A 24,420-nucleotide genomic window follows, 5' to 3' on the forward strand; every position below is an offset into this window, starting at 1 on the left:
GTATGGAAATGTAAAACCTGGAAACACATCGTTCACCTAATGAGATGTTTTATTAAAGATAAAAAATAAAAAAAATATTTTTAAAAAAGGAAATTTCTCCTTATATTTACCCAAAATATTGTGGTTCCAACTAAAACCCATTATTTCAATGGCAATCAAAATAATTCCTCACCATCTTTTCCATGTCACCCTTTGATGAAGAAGTATGCATTTCCAAAGAGACCCATTAAAACTTTGTACAGAACCTGCCCAAACAAGGGAGGATAAGCAACCGTTTTTTGAAAAAAGTAAGGTGAACAATACATAGCTTAGGAAGCCAAGCCTTCAATAGATGTATGCCAAGAAACAAACAAGTATTATGTCGAACAGAGAAGAAAGGGAGAGGGAAATACTGAGAGTGACTTTATTTTCAGAGCAGTAAAATGTGACAGATTGAAGCTGTGTTATGTGCTTTATAAACTTCTTTGCTGCAGATCTCTAATTTATCAAGAGGTAAGGACATCATAGGATCCAAAATTGTTGCTGCACTACCATGCATGCCACCCAAAAGCTCATGCTTTCTGCATGCCACCCAAATCATGATGTTACATGCCTCTTGTATCTAAGCCTCTGATTTAGACATGTTCAAGCCTGTGTGTGATATCAAGAAACATAATAGCCAATAACATTAAGACAACTGTAAGAGAGAGCTGCCAGCAATACAATAGCCTTTTATACAAAACAAAAAAGTCCCAGTCTGATGCCCACACTAAACCCTCTAGCATTACACCTCTCACATACACAGTGGAAGAGAAAGATCTGCATTCTCTGAATGTCACAGCAATGTTTAGTAAAGACCAGAGTTCAGACTGATTTCACAGGCAATTTTCACAGTCCTTTTTCCTGCGCTGTCTACCATCATAGCAACTAAATTGTCCCACATGATGCATGCATTTTGAGTTTCCAACATGCCTAGCAAAAGTCCCTTATCTCTTGAAAAATTCCATTCTCCACCTCTTAAATCTGTTGATGGTTTCCATATCAGAACATAATGAAAAGCTAACATGCTACAAATCAATGAGCTAGCTCAACTGTTTTTGTTATTTACTGCAGCCCTGTGCTTTGTTTGGAATTGTGTCAACCTGCCCAGGAAATGGATTATTAAAGCTGAGGCAATCAAGAGATTCTTGGGAGACAAGAGGGAATGACAGAGAGCAACATTTTGTGAAAACGTCCATCCTATCACATACTCTCGAAATTCCAGATGGTCTCAAGGATTCATACGGTCTGGAAATAACAGTGATTCCAATTCCATTAGCAGAAAATATATGTAGCTCAGGATAGAACAGTTGGATTCTTGATGTTTTTCAGCAGAGGTTTCATTATCAGGATAAGTAATGCAACTCCCCTCTCCCATGGACTGACATTGTTACCTAGCCTGGTAATGAAACTCAGCTGAATCCAAGCTCAGAGAACATCTAGAGTCCAAGAATTAGTGAGCATGATTCAAATGCCCATAAATGCATATATGATTTTGAGTATCTTCTGTTTGGTCTTGGAGCAAATGGTTTGACTAGACTAAAAGTATCTTTATCTTTAATGTCTTTTCTACAACATAAAAGAATGTCATATATAATATGTACCCATTTAACTTCTTTTCTTTTTAATTCCATGTTAGATGAAGACGATTTGGCAGATTGTTTCACAACGTGTAGCGATTCAGGACTGGGAGTCTCCAGCTTCATTCCATGTCCTTGGCCACTCAGCCGGATTTTTGTTTTTTCTTTGGGAGGACTATTGATAAGGGACACCTCCCTTGAAAACCTTTGTGTTGTAGTAAGTGGGACATGAAGCTGAGCTCACACCAATACCCACCTGTCTATATAAGCATCAATACCACAAATATTTTCCCTTTAAAAAAAAACATTCTATCTAAATACCCTGTTTCCAGAAATTACACACACTTCATTTTATTGAGTGCAAATTTCTAAAAAGCTGTCTTTCTGTACATGCTTCCTGGGAATTTGCCTCATCGTTAGTTATTAGCTTTGTGAAGAATTGCACATTTGTTTTGAATAAGAGATTACGTGAAAAAATATTCAGTAGAACAGCGTCCAGGTTGCAACACTAATCAGCTTAACCAGAACTCAGTGACAGTTCCCAGTAAACACGCAACTCTCTCTCAAAAGTGGGATCCAAGAAAAGAGATTGCATTTGTCTTTTACAACAAAAAGATTATTTAATCAGTTCCAAGAAAGAGCTTAGCTGGCACAGTTTTTCTTATTCATGTTCTATTTTCCTTCAATCAATTTTGACTGCATGAAAATGTGTAACTGGTTCTTCATTCTCCTTCATTATGATTTCTACATCAAAACCATGATTATTTATGTAAGCTGATAGTCCTCAACTTATGACAACTATTGAGCTCAACATTAATGAATGTCAAGGTCTATAATTACGTGAAGGAAGAATGCAAGAAAACTGAGCTGAAGGAATACACACTGTGTCAACTCATACTATGCAAACACAATTCAATCTGCACATTTGACTTATGGTTTTAGCTATAGCAATAGCACTTAGACTTATATATCGCTTCACGGTGTTTTACAGCCCTCTCTAAGCAGTTTACAGAGTTAGCATATTGCACCCAACAATCTAGGTCCTCGTTTTACCAACCTTGGAAGGATGGAACGCTTGAGCCAGTGAGATTCGAATTGCCAAACTGCTGGTAATTGGGAGTCGGCACAATTAGCCTGCAATACTGCATTCTAACCACCATGCTACCACGGCTCTTAGAACCATTTGATTGACAAAGTCCTTGAATAAATTAGATACTGAAATCGAAACCTGCTACATTTAGAGAGAACAACTTTCAATGAGCAGTTCTGCAACTTTAGGGCATACAATTGTTCAAAGGTTGTTTCCGTTATCCTGTGCGCTAATGCAATACACAATGAAAACAAAAATCATGTAAGGCTGCGTGTAAGCCAGTCTAAGAATCCAAAGAGGGGTTGCATAAGTTAATGCACAGGACAATCTGTTCCAGAAGTACTTTTTATTATGGACACGGATTAGAATTCAATGGAAATACTTTGCACAATTCTTCCACTCACGCATAATATTTTGCTTCCAAGTATGCAGCAAATGTTGTACCTCATGGTCACCATGTCCCCAGGCAAGGAAAAAAGATACTCTCAACTAATTCTGCGACTCTGTCTCATTTCCATTCTCACAGGCTGTACCATTTCCCCCAAAAAGCTAGATTTCAAATTGCTTACACAACAAGCATTTTTAAAACAACAATCACCAACATTTGATGATATTCAAGTGGACCTCCTGAATATCCTCCCAACTCAGGTCTGAATAACTAAAAAATATGGGATTTGATTGGGAACTGTTCATTAAAAAAGATGTTGAGACTCTAGAAAAAGTACAGAGAAGAGCAACCAGGATGATTAGGGGACTGGAGACTAAAACATACAATGAACGGTTGCAGGAACTGGGCTTGGCTAGTCTAGTGAAGAGAAGGACCAGGGGAGACATGATAGCGGTCTTCCAATATTTGAGGGGCTGCCACAGGGAGGAAGGGGTCAAGCTATTTTCTAAAGCACCTGTAGGCCAGACAAGGAATAATGGATGGAAACTGATCAAGGAGAGATTCAACCTAGAAATAAGGAGAAACTTTCTGACAGTGAGAACAATCAACCAATGGAACAGCTTGCCCTCGGAAGTTGTGGGAGCACCATCACTTGAGACTTTCAAGAAGAGATTGGTCTGCCATTTATCAGAAATGGTGTAGGGTCTCCCACTTGGGTGGGGGTTGGACTAGATGACCTACAATATCCCTTCCAACTCTGATTATCTGTTATCTGTTAAATGTAGCTGCCCATCTTTGAGCAGCTCCCAATCAAATCTCATCTTCCACAATAATGCTATGCCCCCAACTCAATTAGACCTGTCAATTTTTTCTTTCTTTCAATGCAACAATAAATACAAAGAAGCCATCCCATTTATGAACTCCAACAGGTATATTAATCACCATTACGAATCCTCTGCAACAAAAAGCAACACTTGATTGAACCAAACAACAAAACAACAAACCACAAATTCTTTTTGCTGACCTGTAAATGATGCCTCTCTCGTGAAGGAACATGAGAGCCGAAATGATTTCTGCAGCATAGAACCGGGCTCGGACTTCATCAAAGCGACGGGATTTCTGGATGTGGAACATAAGATCCCCTCCATTCACAAACTCCATGACAAAGAAGAGGCGATCCTGATCAAAGGCAATACCAGATACCATCATCAATAGAAAGATGTTAATTGTATTTCTTTTTTTCTCCCTGCATCTAATTTCTAAAAAAAAACACATTTGAACGGAAACAGTAGCAAAAAGAGCAAATTTTTTAGGCTTTTACTTCCATAGACCAAACTACACTGTATGTGATCAACCTAATTCAATCCTGGAATGACATTTTTCTTCTGGATTGGACATTGAAAATCTGGATTTGCACCCACTGCAACCCCAGTTCAGACTGCCTGCCATGCATTCAGAATTTATATTGACAAATAGAGGTCAAGTGTCCTGTTTTATTGAAAATAACTCTTCATTTGAAAGGCCATTGGAGGTCTGGCCTCTATTTGAAAGAGGGATTTATTTGAGCGGCTATCAAAGGCAAATCTGGCTTAAAAGAAAGTGGAACAAATGCGGGTTCTCAACCTGCTAATCAACTGGTAGCCTTTGGATAGAAGACTAAGCAAGCATACCAGTGGTAAGGTAGTGGTAGTCCCCTCTGTAAGGTGAATTGGTTTATATTTCTAACTTAATTATAACAACGGTGTCTACATAAAAAAATATGTGCACTTCCGCTTTTTGAAGATGGGTGAGTGGATAAATAATCATATTGGGTTTTTGGTAAATGCAAGAAGACAAGATCTCCTTTAACTGTTTCAGTTGAGAGTCAATGAGTTTGTCTGGCTATAAGAGTTCCGCAATCAATGTGTAGTTATGACTAAGTAGTGGCAAAGAAGCCAGGCAATTTGTTCTTCAGGAAGTTCTATCAGGGGAATGAAGTACGTATACTGAGATCAAGCACAGACTACATAGGTGGTAAAGGCCAGTCAGCCCTACAAAATGTCTTCTGAGCCTTTACTGCCTGGAACAGACCATGTGGCGTGATCTAACTATAAAAATAGTTGTCAGCTATGCCTGTTCTAGTGAGAAAATTTCTAATTCTTGTAGTGACTTGCTTTTTCCCAAAAATGAACCACTGTTAACTTAGCAGGATGCCAAATCCTTAATTATAGGAAGCAGACTGGATTATTTGTGATCACTGCAGCTCTGTCTGGTTATGTCTTGGATATAAATTAAAAGAGAAGGTGCATTTAGTTTAGACTAAACCTACTACTAGGTACGCAGAGATACATACATTTTGTCACAGCAACCACTTTGTCAGCGGGTAGAATCCATTGGTGAATGAAGCCAAAATACAAACTAATCTCATTTGGGTGGCAAGACTCAACTACCCATTTCTTCCCTTAAAATTTGCCCAAATTCATCTGTCTTATAAGGCCCTAAAGAGACAAACCTTGGTTGCCAATTGTTCTCCAGGCACAATTCAGTTTTTGATGTTAGTTTTCAATGCTTTAAATGGCTGAAGAGTTGATCATATGTATTTGGATACAAATATCCAAGGAAATCCAAGTAATTCTGCACTGACCTAGTGAGGCCCTCATCTATGTCCAGTTCTGGGAACCACAATTCAAATAGGACAATATCAAATTTGATTGGATTCAGAAGAGGACTAATAAGATGAGGAATCTGGAAACCAAGTTCTATGAGGATCTGATAAAGGATATGGGTATATTTAGGACATAGAAATGATCCTAAGGAGAAATAGTTTTAAATATCTGAAAATATGTCACACAGAAGACTTATTCTCTGTTATTCCACAGGGTAGGACAAGAAACAATGAGTTAAAACTATAAAGCCACTATGAGGAACTTCCTGTCAGAGTTATTAATCAGTGGAACAAGCTAGTACATGAAATGGTGACTTCTCCCTAAGTAGAGTTCTTCAAACAGAGTCTATGTAGTGATCTGTAAAAGAAGCTGTACAGGAAAGAAGGCTGGATGACCTCTAAGCTCCCTTCTAACTCTATGATTCTATGACGCTTTACAAAATTCTGTTAATGAGTTAAATTTATTTATCATTTGCTATTTGCATACCTATAGCTGTGGTGGCGCTGTGGTTAGAATGCAGTACTGCAGGCTACTTCTGACTGCTGATTGCCAGCAGTTTGGCAGTTCGATTCTCATCAGGCTCAAGGTTGACTCAGCCTTCCATCCCTTCCGAGGTGGATAAAACGAGGGCCCAAATTGTGGGGGGCCATAAGCTGACTCTGTAAACCACTTAGAGAGGGCCTATAAAGCACTGTGAAGTGGTATATAAGTCTAAGTGCTACTGCTATAGCTATATTATCTTTTTTTTTAAAAAATTACAGAATAACACAGTTGGAAGGGACCTTGGAGGTCTTCTAGTCCAACCCTCTGCTTAGGCAGGGAACCCTATACCATTTCAGACAAATGGTTGTCCATTTGTTTGTTCTTCTTAAAAACTTCCAGTGTTAGAGAATCCACAACGTCTACAGCAGGCCTGTCCAACTGGTAGTCTGCAGGCCAGATGCATCATGTAGGTCACACTCACCCCGCCTCTGCAAAGGCAGAAATATGTCATGATTTGTCATGATATGTTGCATGACGCGATTGAGTTTGACACCCGTGGTCTAGAGGCATATCATTCCACTGATTAATTGTTCTCACTGTCAGGAAATTTCTCCTTAGTTCTAGGTTGCTTCTCTCCTTGATTAGTTTCCATCCATTGCTTCTGGTCCATATTAATATAGATATCTAAATATTTATGGACTTGAGCATGATGATAGAATATAACACTGCAACAATGTTGAAACAGTTAAAATGGGTATCCTGGAATCCATTTTTTATCTGATAATTGGCCCAAAAGCAAGATTAGACGAACAGCTTAGGCTGCCAGTTTTCTAGAACTAATGATATCATGCAGCTTTAAATATATATGTACGACAAGGGCAGAGGAGATAAAAAAAAGTTTAGAGGAAGTATCATCATTAGAACACAGTGTGCCAATTTCCTAGGCTTGGGCGGTGGCAGGACACGGACATCATGGTGCTAGGAATAATATGTTATGATGGAAAACCAGGGCTCCAAAAGATTTCCTCCCTTTTCAGCAAGAAACTGAAAGCTTTGTGAAGTCAAATTAAGGCTCAGTCAGCATTCTCTCTCTTTGGCAGGAATATGAAAAGTAGTGAAACTAAATTCAAGAGCTACTACTGGCTCTTTGCAACTACTGTAATCTCTTCCTTAATTAAAAAAGGCCATGTGATGGCAAGCTGTGCTTTTTCGCTTGCAGTTTCTGCCACCTAGCGGTCACATTCACTTAAGCCACAAAGATTTGAGTGGCAATCGAAAGACAAACAAAGTTTACATTGCACATGTTTTGTGGATCAGATTCATTGAGTTTAATCTTGAGGCAGGAATATCCCATATCCATTGTTTTATGGGAAGAGCAAAGGAAAAGGAAAGAACAGTAAAAGATGAGGGGGCAGAAAAAAAAATTCTCCATAAAGTGGTAACCATTAACAAGGTAGCAGCTAGATGCAACACTGGCAAGCTTACATAAACAGGTTGATAACATGTGTGATGAGGCTTTGTTCTGTGCTTAATCCAGGAGATACAGATAATTCTCACTTGCGAATGGCAATTAGGTCTGGGAATACCATTGCTAAGTGACACAGTCATAAAGCAGGGCATCATGTGATTGCACTGACTTATGACGGCTGTTCTGGCAGTCCCAGTAATGCTGTCATTAAGCAAATCCTGCACGGTCAAAGTGTCATGCAGTCATGTGATCACCACTTGTGACCTTCTTTTCCCCTTGACTTTGCTTGCCAGAAGTCAGCAGTGAAGGTCGCAAGTAGTGACCGTGTGGGACACTGCAACTTCATAATTGCTACAATTGGGCAATTGTGGTTGCCAAGTGTCCAAATTGAGATCAGATTACCATGAGGACACTGAGCTGACTGCAACTATGAAGACCTGTTGTCAGCCTCCTGGTACAGCACTGTCATAACTTTGAATGGTCGCTGACCAAATACCCTTTAAGCAAGAATTACCTCTTGCAATTAAACCACCAAACAAATTCCAGATCAGTTGTTTCATTATGAAATTAGTCTTTGTAATTAGTCTTCGTTCAAAGAGAGCAATCTTGAGGGCATTGACCTTTGTATCTCAGGAAATTGAAATGATTCCCACTTGAATATTACCATTTCTGATGTCAGACACATGTCCAACTACTCTTTTGAGTTCTATAGAGAATGACAAAACCTAGCCAACATTAGCTGGCTGATATCAAAAAAGCTAAGCACGTTTAGACCTGGTTGGTGCTTGGATGGGAAACCATCAAAATATCCCAGACCTATAGACTAGACTGGAAGTCAAGAACCATCCTGTACACAATAGCCAGTTATTGTATTGTTTCTAAGAAAACACCATCGATATGCTGTCAAGAGGAGTTGAACTTGTCTCAACAGTGAAGATGACATTGTATGTTGCTAAGTAAGGACTGATCAGTTTGTTCAGTGTCTGCATATTCCTTATAGATGATGGCATGTACCACATTGGAGGATCAGTAGGTCCTCTGAAAGTATGAATAATTTTTTTTGTAATGATGATTTCAGAGTATATAGAGAGACATTAAACATTACAATCATCATCATCTATTTTCTATAACTCAAGATGACATATATAACGCTCCCGCTACATGAGCAGTGGAAGGAAATGCAAATATAAGCATAAAACACTGAACCTATTTGCCCTTCCACTAAAGTGAAGCAACCTCCGCTCAGGTGGGTTGGACTACTGGCACTAACAACATTTTGGTTTCAGGGAAGAAATCTTTATCAGAAAGGAAACCATTAAAGAAAAAAGTTAGAATAAAAGATTTTACTCAAAATCTGTGCACATCCGACAGTATATATTCCAGCTCAACATTTTTTTTTTTTGCATCAAATAAGAACTAGATAGTCTCTAGGACTCTTCATTTCTGTAATTCCATTTTGATTCTAGAAAACTGCAGGATTGTTGCTTACATAAACTCTTATGTACCCTATTTTTCAGAGTATAAGACACACTTTTTCCACCCCCCAAAAAGGGTGGAAATGCTGGTGTGTCTTATACAGTGAATGTTACCGAAGCCCCGCCCACCCGCCGGCCCCCACCTGCTAGCCTCTGCCTCCTTGCAGCAAGCAGCAAACAGCCTGTCTCAGTTTCAGCTTCAGCACAGCCTGATTAGCACAAACAGCTGATTGTCGGTTGGATCGGCCTCCCGATGATCAGCTGTTTCATGCTGGAGGGATTGCTATCGCCTATTGCCGCCTCCACGCGCCCTATTCTCAGCGTCCGCATCCCGTTTTTGGCCTCCATGCCCCCCATTTTCCACCCATTCCAGGCGGCGGGGATCAGAACGGATGGAAAATGAGACGTATGGGGGCCGAAAATGGGGTGCACAGAGGCCAAAAATGGGATGCGGAGGCCAAAAATGGGGCAGGCGAAGGAGGCAATAGCAATTTCTGCAACCTGAAACAGCAGAACGTCGGGAGGCCGATCCAACCGACAATCAGCTGCTTATGCTAATCAGGCTATGCTGAAACTGGAACAGGCTGTTTGCTGTATACTGGAAGGAGGCAAATTGTTGGGAGGCAGAGCCAGATTTTTTTCTTGTTTTCCTCCCCAAAAGCTAGGTGCGTCTTATACTTCAGTGTGTCTTATATGCCTAAAAATATGGTAAATCTTTTTCAAAAAAGGTATTTTTATTTTGTGATGCTGATGTTTTCAGTATGGAAAGGAGGGAGTGCAAGACTCTCTTTGCAACTGCTCTGCCTTATTCTCATCACTGAGAATTCATTGTCCTTCATTTGTGAGCTTCCTATTTTCTTCATTCTTTCTTTCTTTAACCTTCCACGAAGAAGGTTAAAAAAAAAGAATCACTGCAATGATTCATAATTGCTAACACCAGAAGCCTTTGCCCCTACCTGAAGTTGTAAGGAATACTTACAGCGGTCTGAAAGCAACAGAAAAGCTGGGTGAGGAAAGGATGGTTTCTTGCTAAAGTCAGGATCCGCTTCTCTGTTAGAGTGCATTCCACATCATCATCTTGAAGAATGACATCTTTCTTCAGCACTTTGATGGCATAAAGATATCCTGTCTCTTTTGTTTTAGCCAACATTACCTAAATTTGCCACAAAGCAGGATATTTAATTCAAAGCAAACAAAACCAAATAATTACGGAAATATCTCAGAAACAGCAAGACATGATCTTTCCGGCTGACAGGTCAAACCTAGGTATATTTGTTCAGAAATTAAGTAGTCCTTGACTTATGACTGATTGTTTAGCAACTGCTTGAAGTTGCAACAGTTCTAACAGATGGGGACTCCCACAGTAATGTGACTGCATTTCAGGCACTCAGGCACAATTATGGCTGCTTGCAAAGTCCCACAATCATATGGCCATGCTTTACAATGGTTTTACTGAAAACCAGCATTTAAACCATATCCATAGTTAACCATTGGTTCGTTTAATGGATGCAGTGATTCGCTTAACAACTGCGACAAAATGGTCATAAAATTAAGTCAGTCACATGGAGGACCCAATTTACAACTGTCATGAATTATGAGCAGGCTCCAATGCTATCGTAACTCAAGGACTATCTGTAAGTCACATGACTTTAGATGGGGGCTGTTAGGAATATAAGTCACCTAACAGGTATTTAGGTTGGACATTATATAAACCAGGATAGACATTTTAATACTGTCTCTTTAAGAGCATGCAATTGGGTGTGGTTTCTCAAATGGCCATAAGATGGAGCCAGAAACCTGGGTTGTTTTAGTCTGAGTCTCAGAAGAGAGTGTGAGTGTATCTCTGTTTACTTCTGTTGGAAAGTATTGCCATTTTTCCTAATTGACTGATATTTCTGGATTTAATGTAAGTCTGTTACTGAACTGTTTTTTGACACTGGACTTTGATATTTGGATTATCCCTGGATTGAAAAACTGACTGATCTTACCTGTGAATGACTTTGGATTGCTTGTTTGGACTTTGCTTAACGTTTCTGGAAGTAAAAACCTACATTTACTGTACAGTGTATCTGTGTACTGTGTGTGTATTATTCAAACACTACTCTCAAATACGTCTCCCTGTATGCGCTCATTCTCCTAATGGGGAATTACCTCAACAGGGGCTCTCTGATTAAAAAAGACACATTGGCTGAATTCACACAGAATGCTAAGCTAGATATCAGCTTTGGAAGCCATATTGAGATCAGATGCTCCCACACTACCACACTTGAGCCTGGGAAAGTGGGAGGGGGGAATTCAGGATAATGTCAGCATTCCAGCAACCCTCCATTCCACCCAATAACTCTGAGACAGGCATCTTCTCAAAGGTTCCTTTTTATTTGGATAGTAACTGGCACAACTGAGGAATCCCGAATCTGAAAGTTCCGGGCTTCCTTACAATAAGTAGAAACTACAAATCCATCCCCTGCATCCGTCACCACATCACATGGCCCAATCACCATCCGTCCCAAGTTAAGACTTCCTCTCACTTATGCGCAAAACAACCTGACCTTGAATTAGAAAAAGAATGTTATTATGCCTAACTAGATATATTCCAAGAAATTCCCCCCTCCCACTTTCCCAGGCTCAAATGTGGCAGCGTGGGAGTATCTGATCTCAATATGGCTTCCAGAGCTGACACTATACAACTTTATTTGGTTTGAGGGTCACAACAGCTCTTAAATAACACGTTAGAAGTTGCACATGAAGAGCAGTTGAGGCCTAAGACTTCACTGAGAATTTAGTGAAAACAATGTAAAACACAAGAAAAAAAGAAAAAAAAACCCTTCATTTTGATTTAAAGTTCACTGGAGTTTTAACATCATCTTCACAATTTAAAGGGATATGATGCTGTGTCTCTTAATGAATGTTATGTCTTTAATGTTATTTCTTATAAAGGTGGAGGAGCTGAGCAGGTGTCATGGTTCAAAACAAAAATCCTGCCAGGACTAAAATTCTGTACTCGTGTTATAAGTCATAATTTAGAAGCCACTACTTTTTAAGACGAAAATCAAATTACGGTTATAGATTAATGTATTATATGAGTGCAGCCTGATCCAACTAAACCTTAATGCAAATTCATTTGAAATAACCAAAAGTTACACCAGTATGGAAACTTCAAATCTCTACAGAAACACTTACCTTTCCAAAACTGCCCTTTCCGAGCACCCTGATAAATATTAGATCTTCAATTTTAAGCCTACTGGCTGAGACTTCCACCATCCCATTGCCATGCTTTGTGCTGTCTTTTTTCTGGCGTCTCAATGTTGATCTTGAGACTAACTTCTGTAAAAATTAAATAGTCATGAGTTGCTTTTTGCAAAAGCACCCCAAATTTTCTCAGCGCCTAGGCAGTTCAGAAACTCAATTATGGAAAGAAAACAATCAAGAGGTTTTTCAACATGGCATGAACAGGAGAAGGCAAGATGCACCTACCTAAAATTTTGGACATCAAACCTCATAAATAAATTAGCTTGTCCTAATGGGAATCATAGTCCAAAATATCTGAGTAGAATTATTATTATTATTATTATTTTGGAAGGGGGAGAACCAAATATGCATGGAAAATGTATGTTGGTTGATTAAAGCAAGTATGCAATAAACCAAACTGACTTGAATTACCAAATGAGAATTACTCCATACAAGTATAGAGTTGAATGTTGATTGCTGAATACAATAGGAATGGTATATGATGGGAATAAACCATGCATGAAAATTCATTGAAAGCTCAATGCTTAGCTCAACAATGAATAATGAATAAAGACAAGGGTGTCTGATATCCTCTTGATGGTGTAATGAATTTATGAATAAATGTAAAGGAATGTTTATGGTGACAAACTGCTTAGGAAGATAAACCTATGTGGAATTTTGTATGTAGATGATGAATTGTTCTTGGCTGAAAACCCGAATGGTTCCCAGAATTATGGAACAAATGTATCAAACTGAAAATTAAAGACTGAAAGACCAATAAGGTAATATTTGGCAGAAATCAATAATTGCAAATTATACCAACATATCAAAAAATAAGGCAAGGAGATGAATGTACCTTGATAGAATGTTTACTGAAGATGGGAAAAGGAGTAAGACATTTTAAGATGTGAAAATGCTGGTAGAAAAGTAGCAGGGTGATGTGCAGTCCTTTGCAAGGAATCAATGTTTGCTAAAAGAAGTGAAAATTGTTGGATAGAGAAGCACAGTTTTCCCTACTTTGTCACACAGAGGTGAGAATTAGGTATACCAAGAGAAACAGAAGTAAAGTTGAATGTGGTAAAAATGGTATACTTAATAAATGTGTGTAGTAAAACAGGGAGGGAGGGAGGGAGGGAGGGAGGGAAGGAAGGAAGGAAGGAAGGAAGGAAGGAAGGAAGGAAGGAAGGAAGGAAGGAAGGAAGGAAGGCCAAAATAATGTGGACTGAGCTCCAAAGTGAGTAACTAGTGTAAGACAAATAGACTTATGTGGTTTGGACATATAAAGAGATTGAATAAATATCAAATTACAAAACAAATACATGAAGGAAGAATGAATGGGTGGAGAAGAAAAGGAAGTTCAAGAAAGTAATGATTGAGAGGAGAAGTTTAAAGAACAACAGAGAAGGGAAGATGTAAGATTAGTTTCCAAGGATAGAAAGTCAAGGAGAGGGACAGAAAATAGTCTTGGTTTAAACTGTATTAGGTATGTTTCTTTTTCCTTTCCTTATTATTTTAATCTCTTTGGGCTACTATTTTGTATTCCTTTCTGTTGCTTACCCTGAAAGGGAATAACATGCTGTCACGGTTCTGATCTCATCCTGTAGTGTATATACTGTAAGCAACGGATGTACACAGGTTCTTTTTTTTAATCCAATTCACTGTGGAGAAGTAAAGGAGGGGGGAAAAAAGTTCTTACCCCATTTGGAGAGATATTTCCAGGTTGCAGTCCCATACATGCCAACGTCTTGGCTAGTTCTGCTGCATTCACCCCGCAGTTTGGAGCTACATTGGATTCACACCGAATATGTACATTTATTTTACACACTGAAAGTGAAAACAAAAGTAAACAAACATCATTTCTGCCAGGGACTGACATTGGAACAAGAACAAAACTATGTTTCTTTCCTAACAACAGCATGGGAAGGCATGACAGAAATCCAATCCTTATTCCCTCCATTTGAATCACAGATCAAGGTTTATGCAGTGTTCAATCATACCACATGAATCCAAGCAGTTGTGCTTTATTTAGCCATTGTTACCAGTGGTGGGATTCAAATATTTCTGCCAATGGTTCGGTGGGTGTGGCTTGGTGGGCGCGCTTTGCATGCATGCACATGTGCACCAAACATGCACTTTGCAGAGGCGTTTGCGCAGGTGCAGAGGCGTTCTAACTTGCCTCCTGCAAGCCTGCACTCTCCCACTCGCTTCAGCAGCTGCCGTGCGGCACTATTCTGTGCGGTGCAAAGCAGCTGCACTTCAAATTCAGCGGATAAAAGTGAGTATGGGAGCCCGTGGGTGCAGGTGGGCCCAACAGCAGAGCAGTGGAGAGAACCGGTTTGGTCTCTGCTGCTCATCGTTGCTACCGTCTCGCCAGAACTGGGCAGAACAAGTAGAATACCACCACTGATTGTTACACAAAACACAGGATATATGCTACACACTGGTTTGATGAAAACCATTTTAACTTAAGTATAATATCCCTTACAGATCATCACTCAGCTACTGTTCATCTAGTTCAGGGGTCTCCAAACATGGCAACTTTTAAGACTTGTGGACTTCAGCTCCCAAAATTCTTCAGCCAGCATGAGGAATTTGGGGGGCTGAAGTTGCCAAGTTTGGAAACTCTTGATCTAGCTCCATGAAAAGAGACCCCATCACTTCCCCTGGACTTGTTCCATATCTGGACAGTTCATACTTCATGTCTATAGAGATTCTCAGTCATCATACTTATTTACAATACTTATTTTGTACATACTTACAAACCCGCAGTTCAAACTGAACACGCAAATCAAGATGTGCCCTTGGGGTTGGCTTCAAAAATTTTTAGCAACGGGTTCTCTGCCTGGTTGCTAGGTGGCCATGACCATGGTAGGCATAGTCTAGTCCAGAGGTCTCCAAACCTGGCCCCTTTAAGACTTGTGGACTTCAACTCCCAGAATTTTCCAGCCAGCTTTGCTGGCTGGAGAATTCTGGGAGTTGAAGTCCACAAGTCTTAAAGGGGCCAGGTTTGAGGACCCCTGGTCTAGTCGGCCTCCTGCACCATGGTGGTGGGGCATGCATTTTCACCCTCCCCGGGCTCAGGAGGCTTTCCTTTAGCCTCTGGGAAGGTGGAAGCAGCCTCCCCGGGCTCTGGAGACTCTCTGGAAACCAGAAACTGACCCATTTCCGGCCTTCCCAAACTTCCAGGAGTCCCATTTTTCACCCTCCCTGAGCTTCTACGCATGCCCTACACTTACCTGCATCCAAAACAGAATGCGTGGGGACTCCTGGGAGGGGCAAGGCAGGGTGGGCAGGGCCAGCCAGGAGTGGGATTTGGGGGTTCTCCAAACTGCACAGAATCTTAGCTAGGGGCTCTCCAGAACCCTTGCGAACCCACAGCAGCCCACCCCTGGGATGTACCTTAATTGAACACAATATGATAATAAAGAAAATCGAAGTTCCTTTCCTTGCCGTTTCTATCCTTTATTTTTTATAGAACAGAGGTATTTCAGCAGTCCCTAGAGCCCCAGGAATTTAGAAGTGAAATTAGGCAGCACATTGATTGCTGAGAAAAGTCAGATGCAACTCCCTGTGCTGGGAGAGGGAATTAAAATAAAAGCCAAACAGCGTACAAGTTTTCATTTATACACCAGCGAGGGAAAACTTAGCTCTACCCAGATATCCCAGCACTCCCAACTTCAGAATAACAGGGTCGGAAGGGACCTTGGAGGTCCTCTAGTCCAACCCCCTGGGGTATATATCCTATACCATTTCAGAGAATGGATGTCCAAGCTCTTCTTAAAAATCTCCAATGTTGAAGCACCCACAACTTCTGGAGCAAGTTGTTCCATTGATTAATTGTTCTAACTGCAGAGAAATTCCTCCTTAGTTCTAGGTTGGTTCTCTCCTTGATTAGTTTCCACCCATTGCTTCTTGTCCTGCCTTCAGTATCGTCACTTTCTGACTACTCTGCCAAATAGTGCCCCTGGTCACCTCCACATTAAAAAAAAAAAAAAAAAAAGCTCTGTGGCCTAATCCTGCTCTAGAACATTAGCAGGCAGATATGATCTCTCTTAAGTGCAACATCTGATAATTCAGGCCTATTTTCATTCCTCTCCTTAATCTCCTCCTTATGAAATGTACTACATTTATAGCCAAATCTTGGGGATTCCTAACTAGGCAATATTGGTAAAAACTAGTACATACAAAAATTGTGCAAACGGAGGGGGTAGGGGAGTGCACCCTATTTTAGTGTTGCATCAAATATGCCCCCCCCAGGGGTGGGATTCTACCATTGTGCACCTATTCGCTAGAACCGGTTGTTAACATTCTAAGCAATTCAAAGAACTGGTTGTTAGAAGAAATTACTGGCCTAATCCTGTAAGGAAAGCAGGAAGGAAACATTCTGGTGTTGCTTACAGAAACTGCCTCTCCATTAACGCTTATTACATTCTTGGCAAGACTAGACTTCCTGTCTCAGGAACGACTCTGGAGTTTTTTTCCCCCTCCTTTGTTGGTACTTTGCTTGTGTGGAGTGACCATTCAAAGTTACAATGGCACTGAAAAGAGTGACTTATAACCATTTTTCACACTTACAACTCTTGCAGCATCCGCACAGTCATGAGAGGCCAGGCGAGGAGATATGTGCCTCAATGTGAGTGATATTGAGTTGGCCACGCCCAGCCAATAACATGACCACCAAGCCATGCCCACCAACTAAGCCACGCCCACAGAACCGGTTGTTAAAATTTTTGAATCCCACCCCTGCCCCGCCCCCCCCACGCAAAATTCAGGACAGGAAAACAAAACAAATTCCTCAGAGAAGGACTCTCGTCTTTGTGTAGAGTAGACTTTGTGTTAGCTTACTTTTACACTGAAGCCCTTGTCGCAAGATTCCCCAGAGGAGAGAGCCGCAGTGATCACAGAAGGTTGGCACTTTGTAATTGTGGATTCTGAACTTGTGTGGGATATTGATTCCAAATCTCTGCTCAGAAAACTGAGGAAGAAAAAGCAGCAAAAGAAGAAAAGTTGGCGATAATTGATAAAATAATAACAGTTGACCAAGCCTTATTTTTCAGTTTACAGTTCTTGAAGCAAAGCATACAGAGAATGTTACTCTACCCCATCTGATAGGTAGGAAAGAAAAGTGAGAGCCAGGGTTTTGGGCTTAAGAGTTTGATTTAATGTTTCTATAACGTAAAATTAATCTCATGAGTTTTCTTCTCACAGTAAATAATTTGGATAGAAGGAATGAATATCAGTTAAGAATACCAGTTAGGACAAGAAGTTAAAGTTCCAGGGTTGAACTGTGGGGTCTTTAGCGTTCTTGGAACTTGGTTGTTTTGTTGCATTACATTTATTGATGATGTTACCTATTTGGGAAATGAAATGTTTGCAAGAAAACAACCAAGCTCAGAGAGCACCAAGGATCTCAAAGTTAAAGTCCTTACCCTACCACCGCTCACAACTTGTGTTTTTGATTCAGCTGGTCCCAAACATGCCAGCCATGGCTACTTGTTCAAGAAGAAACCAGGGTCTACCATCTCTTCTCACAAAAGAAAGCAAATCAAATCGCCACTAGCTTGCTTTTGAGGCTGAAGAATGGCTTGCCCAAAACTGAATAAACCCAGATGCTCTCCCCATCCAGTTAAAATCACCATCAGATTAGCATTCAGACTTTTAATTGATGTCAGCACAAGTTTCAGATAACTTAACAGCTATTCCAAAATAAGGGCAATTTTATGCTGGGCTGTCAATCAGTTAAATTATTTCTATAACCAAACTCCCCACATTCAGAAAACCAATATTTCAGGGAATTCGGGGTAAGATTCTTCCTGATCTAGTTTCAACATGAGGGAATTCTTAACCTGAGAAACATTCAGACCTGTTCTTTCCCATCTGTCTTTTCAAGAAAACGGCTGTGTGTTTTTCTGAACATGATTCCTAAAGTCATCCAGATGGCAAAATAACAATTGTTTTGCAAATGCCATGACATAATTCCACAGCAGATATAATGCTTCAGCTGAACTTCTATATATTAAAGTAGCACAAAAGTTGTTACACGCTGTTAAAAGCCTGATATCTAACTAATCCATGAATCTTGAGAACATGATACAGAACTAAAGTCAAAGTGCATAACATAAGACATAGAGGTAATATAAGATTAAGAGATAAAATAAATAAAACAAAATAAAACAAAAAAGATAAATTGAGCATTTTGGCAGCATAGGTTATATTTTCTTCATTCAAACCTCTTTGAATGCTGAGGCTATCAGTATGTAGTACTAAAAGACCATAATAAATATAGGTAGAACAATCATTGTTATTAATGAATGTATTTTTATGTACAACTGAGAGCTTATGCACCGAAGACAAATTCCTTGTGTGTCCAATCACACTTGTCCAATGAAGAATTCTTATTTTTATAAAATCTAAAAACCAATCATGGTAAATATTTTCTTCTAACACGGAATTGAATTAACCAATTATGGTAGGGTCTTAAAGTTATAAATAAAATAGAATAGCAGAACATTCTCTTTCTCTGCACTAGGTTACCTTCTTTTAATTGTTACTGTTACTGTACACCCGCCCATCATATTATGTGCAATGAATGGCCATATAAATTGGTCAAATAAATAACTACATTTGATGTTATCTTTATTAGCATTGATTGGATGATACCTTTACTCTTTGCATTGCCACATCAATTTTTCACAAACCAACGGAGTTAAGTACCAGGTAAATAAAGGCACATAGCTATTTCAAAATGTATCAAATGAAGCCTATTATCTAAGGAATAATACATTATGTCATAACGCTGCAATTGACAATATATTTAATTAGTCAGATGTTACTGTGTTAGGTTTGACTCCTGTATATTTTATCCATCTTGATCTGTCTTTAACAATAGTAATTCATAGCTATTCCAAAACTATTCCCATAATCCCTTTGGTCCAGAATTAACAACACGCAGAACTCCAAATGTGTAGCTGTGACTTTACCTTCATATCTATGTTCTTTTTATTATTCTGGCATGTGCAAGCTGTAACTATGAGATGGTGACAACGCTTGTGCACAACACAGGTGCAAACTGGAAAAGAAGGCAGAAAAAGAAAACAATGAAAACTATCAGAAAATAATACAGAAAAGTAAGGTTGGCTCTGAGATGGACTAAAAATTTTACTGCCTCTGATCCAAACAATCTGGGGTATGTGCAAAGAAAGGACAATAAAATGATCAGGACTGGAAATTAACCCTTTAAGGACTAAAAGGCCAAGCAATGTTTAAAACATTTAGTGATCCACAAAAAATCCTAATCTCCCATTCACTGCAAGAAGATTGTGTAAAAAAGGGGAAAATGACAAATGTGTAGGGCACGATGTAACCCTAACAATAACTTACTGTACCTTGGCACTGGTATCCCTGCTTTCCAAATACTCCCCTGTTGAAGATAAAGCAGAGGCAACATATGACTCAGGATGAGATCAAACACTTAAAAAGTAGGTCAGGTAATCTGACACAAGAACAAAACAAAGGTTGAGAGGCAGCTGCAAAGTTCAAAGTGTATATCATACCAACAACGTGGGGAGAGGTAAACTCAACTTAAACTCTAAGGAGACCAAGTTATTATTCATCCAGAAACATTTAGGCATTCTGGAAACTTTAGTACTAGTGGTGGAATCATCCTCCCTTTAGCACAGCAAGACCTGTGTCACGGGCTTGCCCAGGATTCATCGTTAGTGATGGAATAGCAGGTGGAAGCTGTGACTCAGGGATACTTTGACCAGCTTTAACTGATATGCCAAGTAAGTCTCCACCTGGAGCTGCAAACCTTGGTGAGGATAATGCATGCCTTTACCACCCTATTTTGATTACGACAATGTACTAGGTGAGTCTCCCTTTGAAAATAACTCAGAAGCTGCAGCTCACACAGAATGCAGTAGCCAAGTTGTAGGTGGGTGGAAGCTGCTATTTCAGGATAGCACTTACTTTGCAATGCTGCACCCGGTTTAAAGTGTTGGGTATCACTTATGAAGTCCAATATGGCACAACACTGGGTTTCATCAAGAACCGCCTTGCCCAAAACAATTCTGCCCTCTTGTTTTGAATACGAGGGAGGATTGCTTCATTTTCAGAGTTGAAAGGAATATGAACTAGAAGGAATCTCAGCAAGGTAGAACATGCTGCTTCATTCTTGGCATTCCAAAAATCTCTAAAGGGCATTTGAACTGGTGGACACAACGCAACCATTTTCTTAGGTTAAGTAAGACCAATTAGAGGTGATGAGTTTTCATTTATTGGTTGCTTATTTTGCTTTCATTGTTAAATGACCAGAGTAAATTGATTAGGGTAGTATCAACATTTTGTGAATACATTTAAAAATACATAAAATCCAAGTGTAAATGATGAATCTTACTTCCAGTACTGATAAAATTCAGACTAAAATTTCTAATCAAAACTCTAAGAGATAAATTTAGACATAAATATAAAATTCAGTGCAATCTCTTAGTAGGAAGCATCATAAATCTCAGCGAGATTAATCCCAGAAACACATGCATCAATAATCAATCCCATCTTTTCCACAAGAAGTGAGATCGAAATCCTGTTAGGTTTGATGTAGCTTACATAGAAATAGATGCGCTTTGGCTTATAGCCACAGTGTTGTTTTATTTTAAGGATCAAACTCTATGAACACACTTATGTAAGTTGTAATAAATGTCCCTACATTGTACTGACTAACTAGCACCCAAAATGTTTCAGCCCACTCCAACAAACAGTTTTGAAATTCAAATTTCTTTTTTCAATTAATGAACAACAAGAAACATATTTATGAAAACATGTACTCATTGCTTTGTATTTAAAAAGTGAGACTATTTCACAAAACTGTTGAGTGGAACTATTTAGGACATTGCAAATATCATCCAATAAGCAGTCTGCATTATTAACATATGATGGAAATACCCATGCAATTGTGTTGGCATATATACTGGAGGCATCTTGGGAGTATAACATGGATGGTATGAGGGCTATAAAGTTTAACCTGCTCCTCTCCTCTTTTGCTAATCAGGCCTAGCCAACTGAACAGATAAAAGAGTTTCCATGAGATCCAATGGAAGCTTTTTCACCAATGCAAACAGAAAGGCGAGGGCTGAGATTGCCATGGGGGGGGGGAAGGGGGAGGAGTTAAAGCCCCAATATCTCCATGCCCAAGTCCTAATTCCATACAGTTATTATTTGTGAAATTAGTGGCTTGATTTGTTTGCTCCAACCAAAATTATTTTATACGTATTAGATAATATATAATTCATAATCAACAGTTGTAATAAAACAGGATGATGAGACTTTAGAAGAATAACAAAGTTGGAAGGGACCGTGGAGGTCTTTTAATCCATCCCCTGCTCAAGAAAGAGAATCTATACCATTTCAGACAAAATGGCTGCCCAGTCTCTTCTTAAAAGTCTCCAGTGATGGAGCACCCACAACTTCTGAAGGCAAGCTGTATCAACCATCTCAAGCATAGCAGTTTGCGCATTTTAAAACGAAAGCTACACCTTTCTGGTGCTGAACCCTAAACTTCAGATCACATTCTACAGTATCTACATTGATTCCACTTTCTCCACCAGTACCAGAAAGTACCTCCAACTCTTCCCCTGCTGATTTGATAGTTTGCATAGCTTTGATTAAAGCTGCTTTCAGGAAAAGTATCAGATCTTAAGTCAGTGATTGCTCCCGTTGTAACCTCTCTTTTTGATCCAAAGAATAAGTGTTTCGGGTAACCTGCTCTTGACTTGTTTAGGGATTAGTCTGCTGGTACTGAATTCAGCAGGTGGCAGCAGCTGGCTTTAAATATCTGGCTCAGGAATTAAGCAGGTCAAGGCCTGGCTAAGGCCTGGAGGGGAGAATTCCAGAGAATGCCAGGGCTGTAAAACAAAGCTGGGGTGTAAACACACATCCTGGAAAGTGGCAATTGTAAATCACTTTTGAACTATGGCCAGGAAACCACATGGGTGTATTTATGAAGTCACAAGGAGTTGAGCTCAACCCAAAGGGAACTTTATACTTAGCAAAAGGGGCGGAAATTATGGAAGCAACTTCCTAGGTGAAAGCTCCCATTCAAGCCTGTTTTCATTTCAAGCATACCAGATAAATTCCCGACAGTGTGAGCAGTACGTTGGTTGCCGCATATAAGTTGCCATAAACTTGTGTCCGTTGACTTGATGAATTCTCCTGCGCATGGCCCGTTGACGTTTCCGCGTGAAGTTTTTAAAGATCCTGTCCCTCTGGAGTGTTCCTGGGCACCCAAGAGAGCAATTAAACAAGTGAATAATTTGCTGCCTGTCATTCAAATGTCATGACTTTTCTATTGCTGTTTTCCTTTAATTTTCCACCCATGTTTACCCCAAAGCTTCCTCCATTACTTTGCAATATCCTGTTTCCTTTAGTTATCACTTCATTCTCCCCGTTAACCCTTTTAGTAAACCCTAAAGCAGGGCTCCTACTAGACTGCATGGCCAATCTTATTTTTAGTATCCTTCTCCTTTGGTTTCCATTCCATTTCCTGCTCTTTCATACGTCAAAATGCAGAGCTTGATTTAAGTGTAGGCACATGGCATTATGAACCAGTTTTACTCTTTTGGATGGTAAAATGCCTTAGAACACAATTGACAAAGTTGTATCCTTAAGCCTTATCAAGGTCTCCTTAATTCAGGAAGTAGCAATTCCAATCTTTATTCCATATGAAATATTCTGAATATTACAAAAAGTATGAAGTATTTTGAATATTCAAATATATCACAACAATGAAAAACATTTTACAGTACCTTATATTTATTAGCGGTTTCCTTGATTTTTTTTTAAACCTTGAATTTATGTTAATTTTGTTATTGATTAAGTAAACTCAACCGCAGTTCCTAGAATAACATGTTTTTAATAAAGTATTCCTGAAATGAATTATTCTTTTTTCCCTTTAAAAAAATCTTATCATTAATTTCTTCCAGTTCTTCAAACCAGCTATTTTAACATCCACATGGTTGCATATTTCCTACTTCCACATGTCACATGGTTTACATGCTGGATATGATTTCAAGGCCTTCTGTCCAGTGAATTCATTTATAATCCAGTTATCTTTAGAAGGGAAATGTTATCTCTCTCTCTCCAAATTACATACAACAACCCCACAAAGGAGACAACCCTAGGAACAGTGAGTTGGTGATGAACTTAAACTAGCATTGGGTGCCCCAGAACCTTTTCAAGACACGGAGAGGCTTGGGGGCATATTCACTTGAACCCTCACCACTGCCATCTAATTTGTCCTTGATTCATCTTGATATATTTTTCGCTCCATTGCCTTTGTCCATTGAAAATAACAGCCTAGTAAGGGTTAGCAAGATCAAATACTGAAACTATTTGCCACTATATTTTATCTAATTCATTTTGTTGCCTTGAATGAAATGTCTGGATTCATCTCACCATCCCAAATTCTGAACTATACCTTGTGAGACGTCCAGGGCCCACTGACCCCATTGAAAAAGACCCTGATAGGTCTCTATTATATGTTGTAAGATCAAGGCTGGGACTATATACATGTGTAATTTTCAGCAAGAGCAGAATCTAATTAATGCTGCAGACCATGCCTAGTGAAGGACATGAGGAGCAGCCACTGCTCTTATTGATAATAATGTTCTGTAAAGGAATTTGGAGTGGACCTTTGGGAGAGAACAATAAACCTGTTAGGGGAGGGAGAGGAAAGAGTGAACCATTATGAAGGGTTTGGAGAAGAAATTACACAGTTCAGGGGCAGAAGGATGTATGAAAGAGCAACTCAAACTAACCCCCCTTTCATTTTCTTTGGTATAAGATGGAAAAGTGAGAAATTTGGAACAGGCTTTCAAGATTCTGCTCATTTGATTCTGCTCATAATGAAGCAGCATTCTTGGAATCCCTGTAATATCTGCTTCTTGATCTGGCCTACCTGAAAGGGCTCACATGTCCCTCCTTTGGAGATTTGATATATGTTGGATGTGTTAGGGAACCCTGCAAGAACTTGCGCATCTCCATTCTGTATTC

At 39.5% G+C, this 24,420-nt stretch overlaps 1 protein-coding gene across 1 annotated transcript in view; it reads right to left on the reverse strand.

Annotated features, from left to right (window-relative positions):
- PRKCH (protein kinase C eta) overlaps nt 1-24,420 on the reverse strand; it is a 110,986-nt gene that overhangs the window by 38,760 nt on the left and 47,806 nt on the right. The window contains exons 3-10 of the mRNA XM_026670165.2: nt 22,495-22,645; nt 19,761-19,795; nt 19,356-19,444; nt 17,221-17,350; nt 14,072-14,199; nt 12,328-12,471; nt 10,127-10,300; nt 4,101-4,255 (exon numbers count right to left, since the gene is read on the reverse strand). Of these exons, the coding sequence (XP_026525950.1) occupies nt 4,101-4,255; nt 10,127-10,300; nt 12,328-12,471; nt 14,072-14,199; nt 17,221-17,350; nt 19,356-19,444; nt 19,761-19,795; nt 22,495-22,645 (1,006 nt within the window). The remainder of the gene's footprint in view (nt 1-4,100; nt 4,256-10,126; nt 10,301-12,327; nt 12,472-14,071; nt 14,200-17,220; nt 17,351-19,355; nt 19,445-19,760; nt 19,796-22,494; nt 22,646-24,420) is intronic.

Source organism: Notechis scutatus, chromosome 1 (genome assembly GCF_049901735.1).
Source record: "Notechis scutatus isolate UNSWTSFEM ecotype Mainland chromosome 1, rNotScu1.2, whole genome shotgun sequence".
NCBI classification, from domain to species: Eukaryota; Metazoa; Chordata; class Lepidosauria; order Squamata; family Elapidae; genus Notechis; species Notechis scutatus.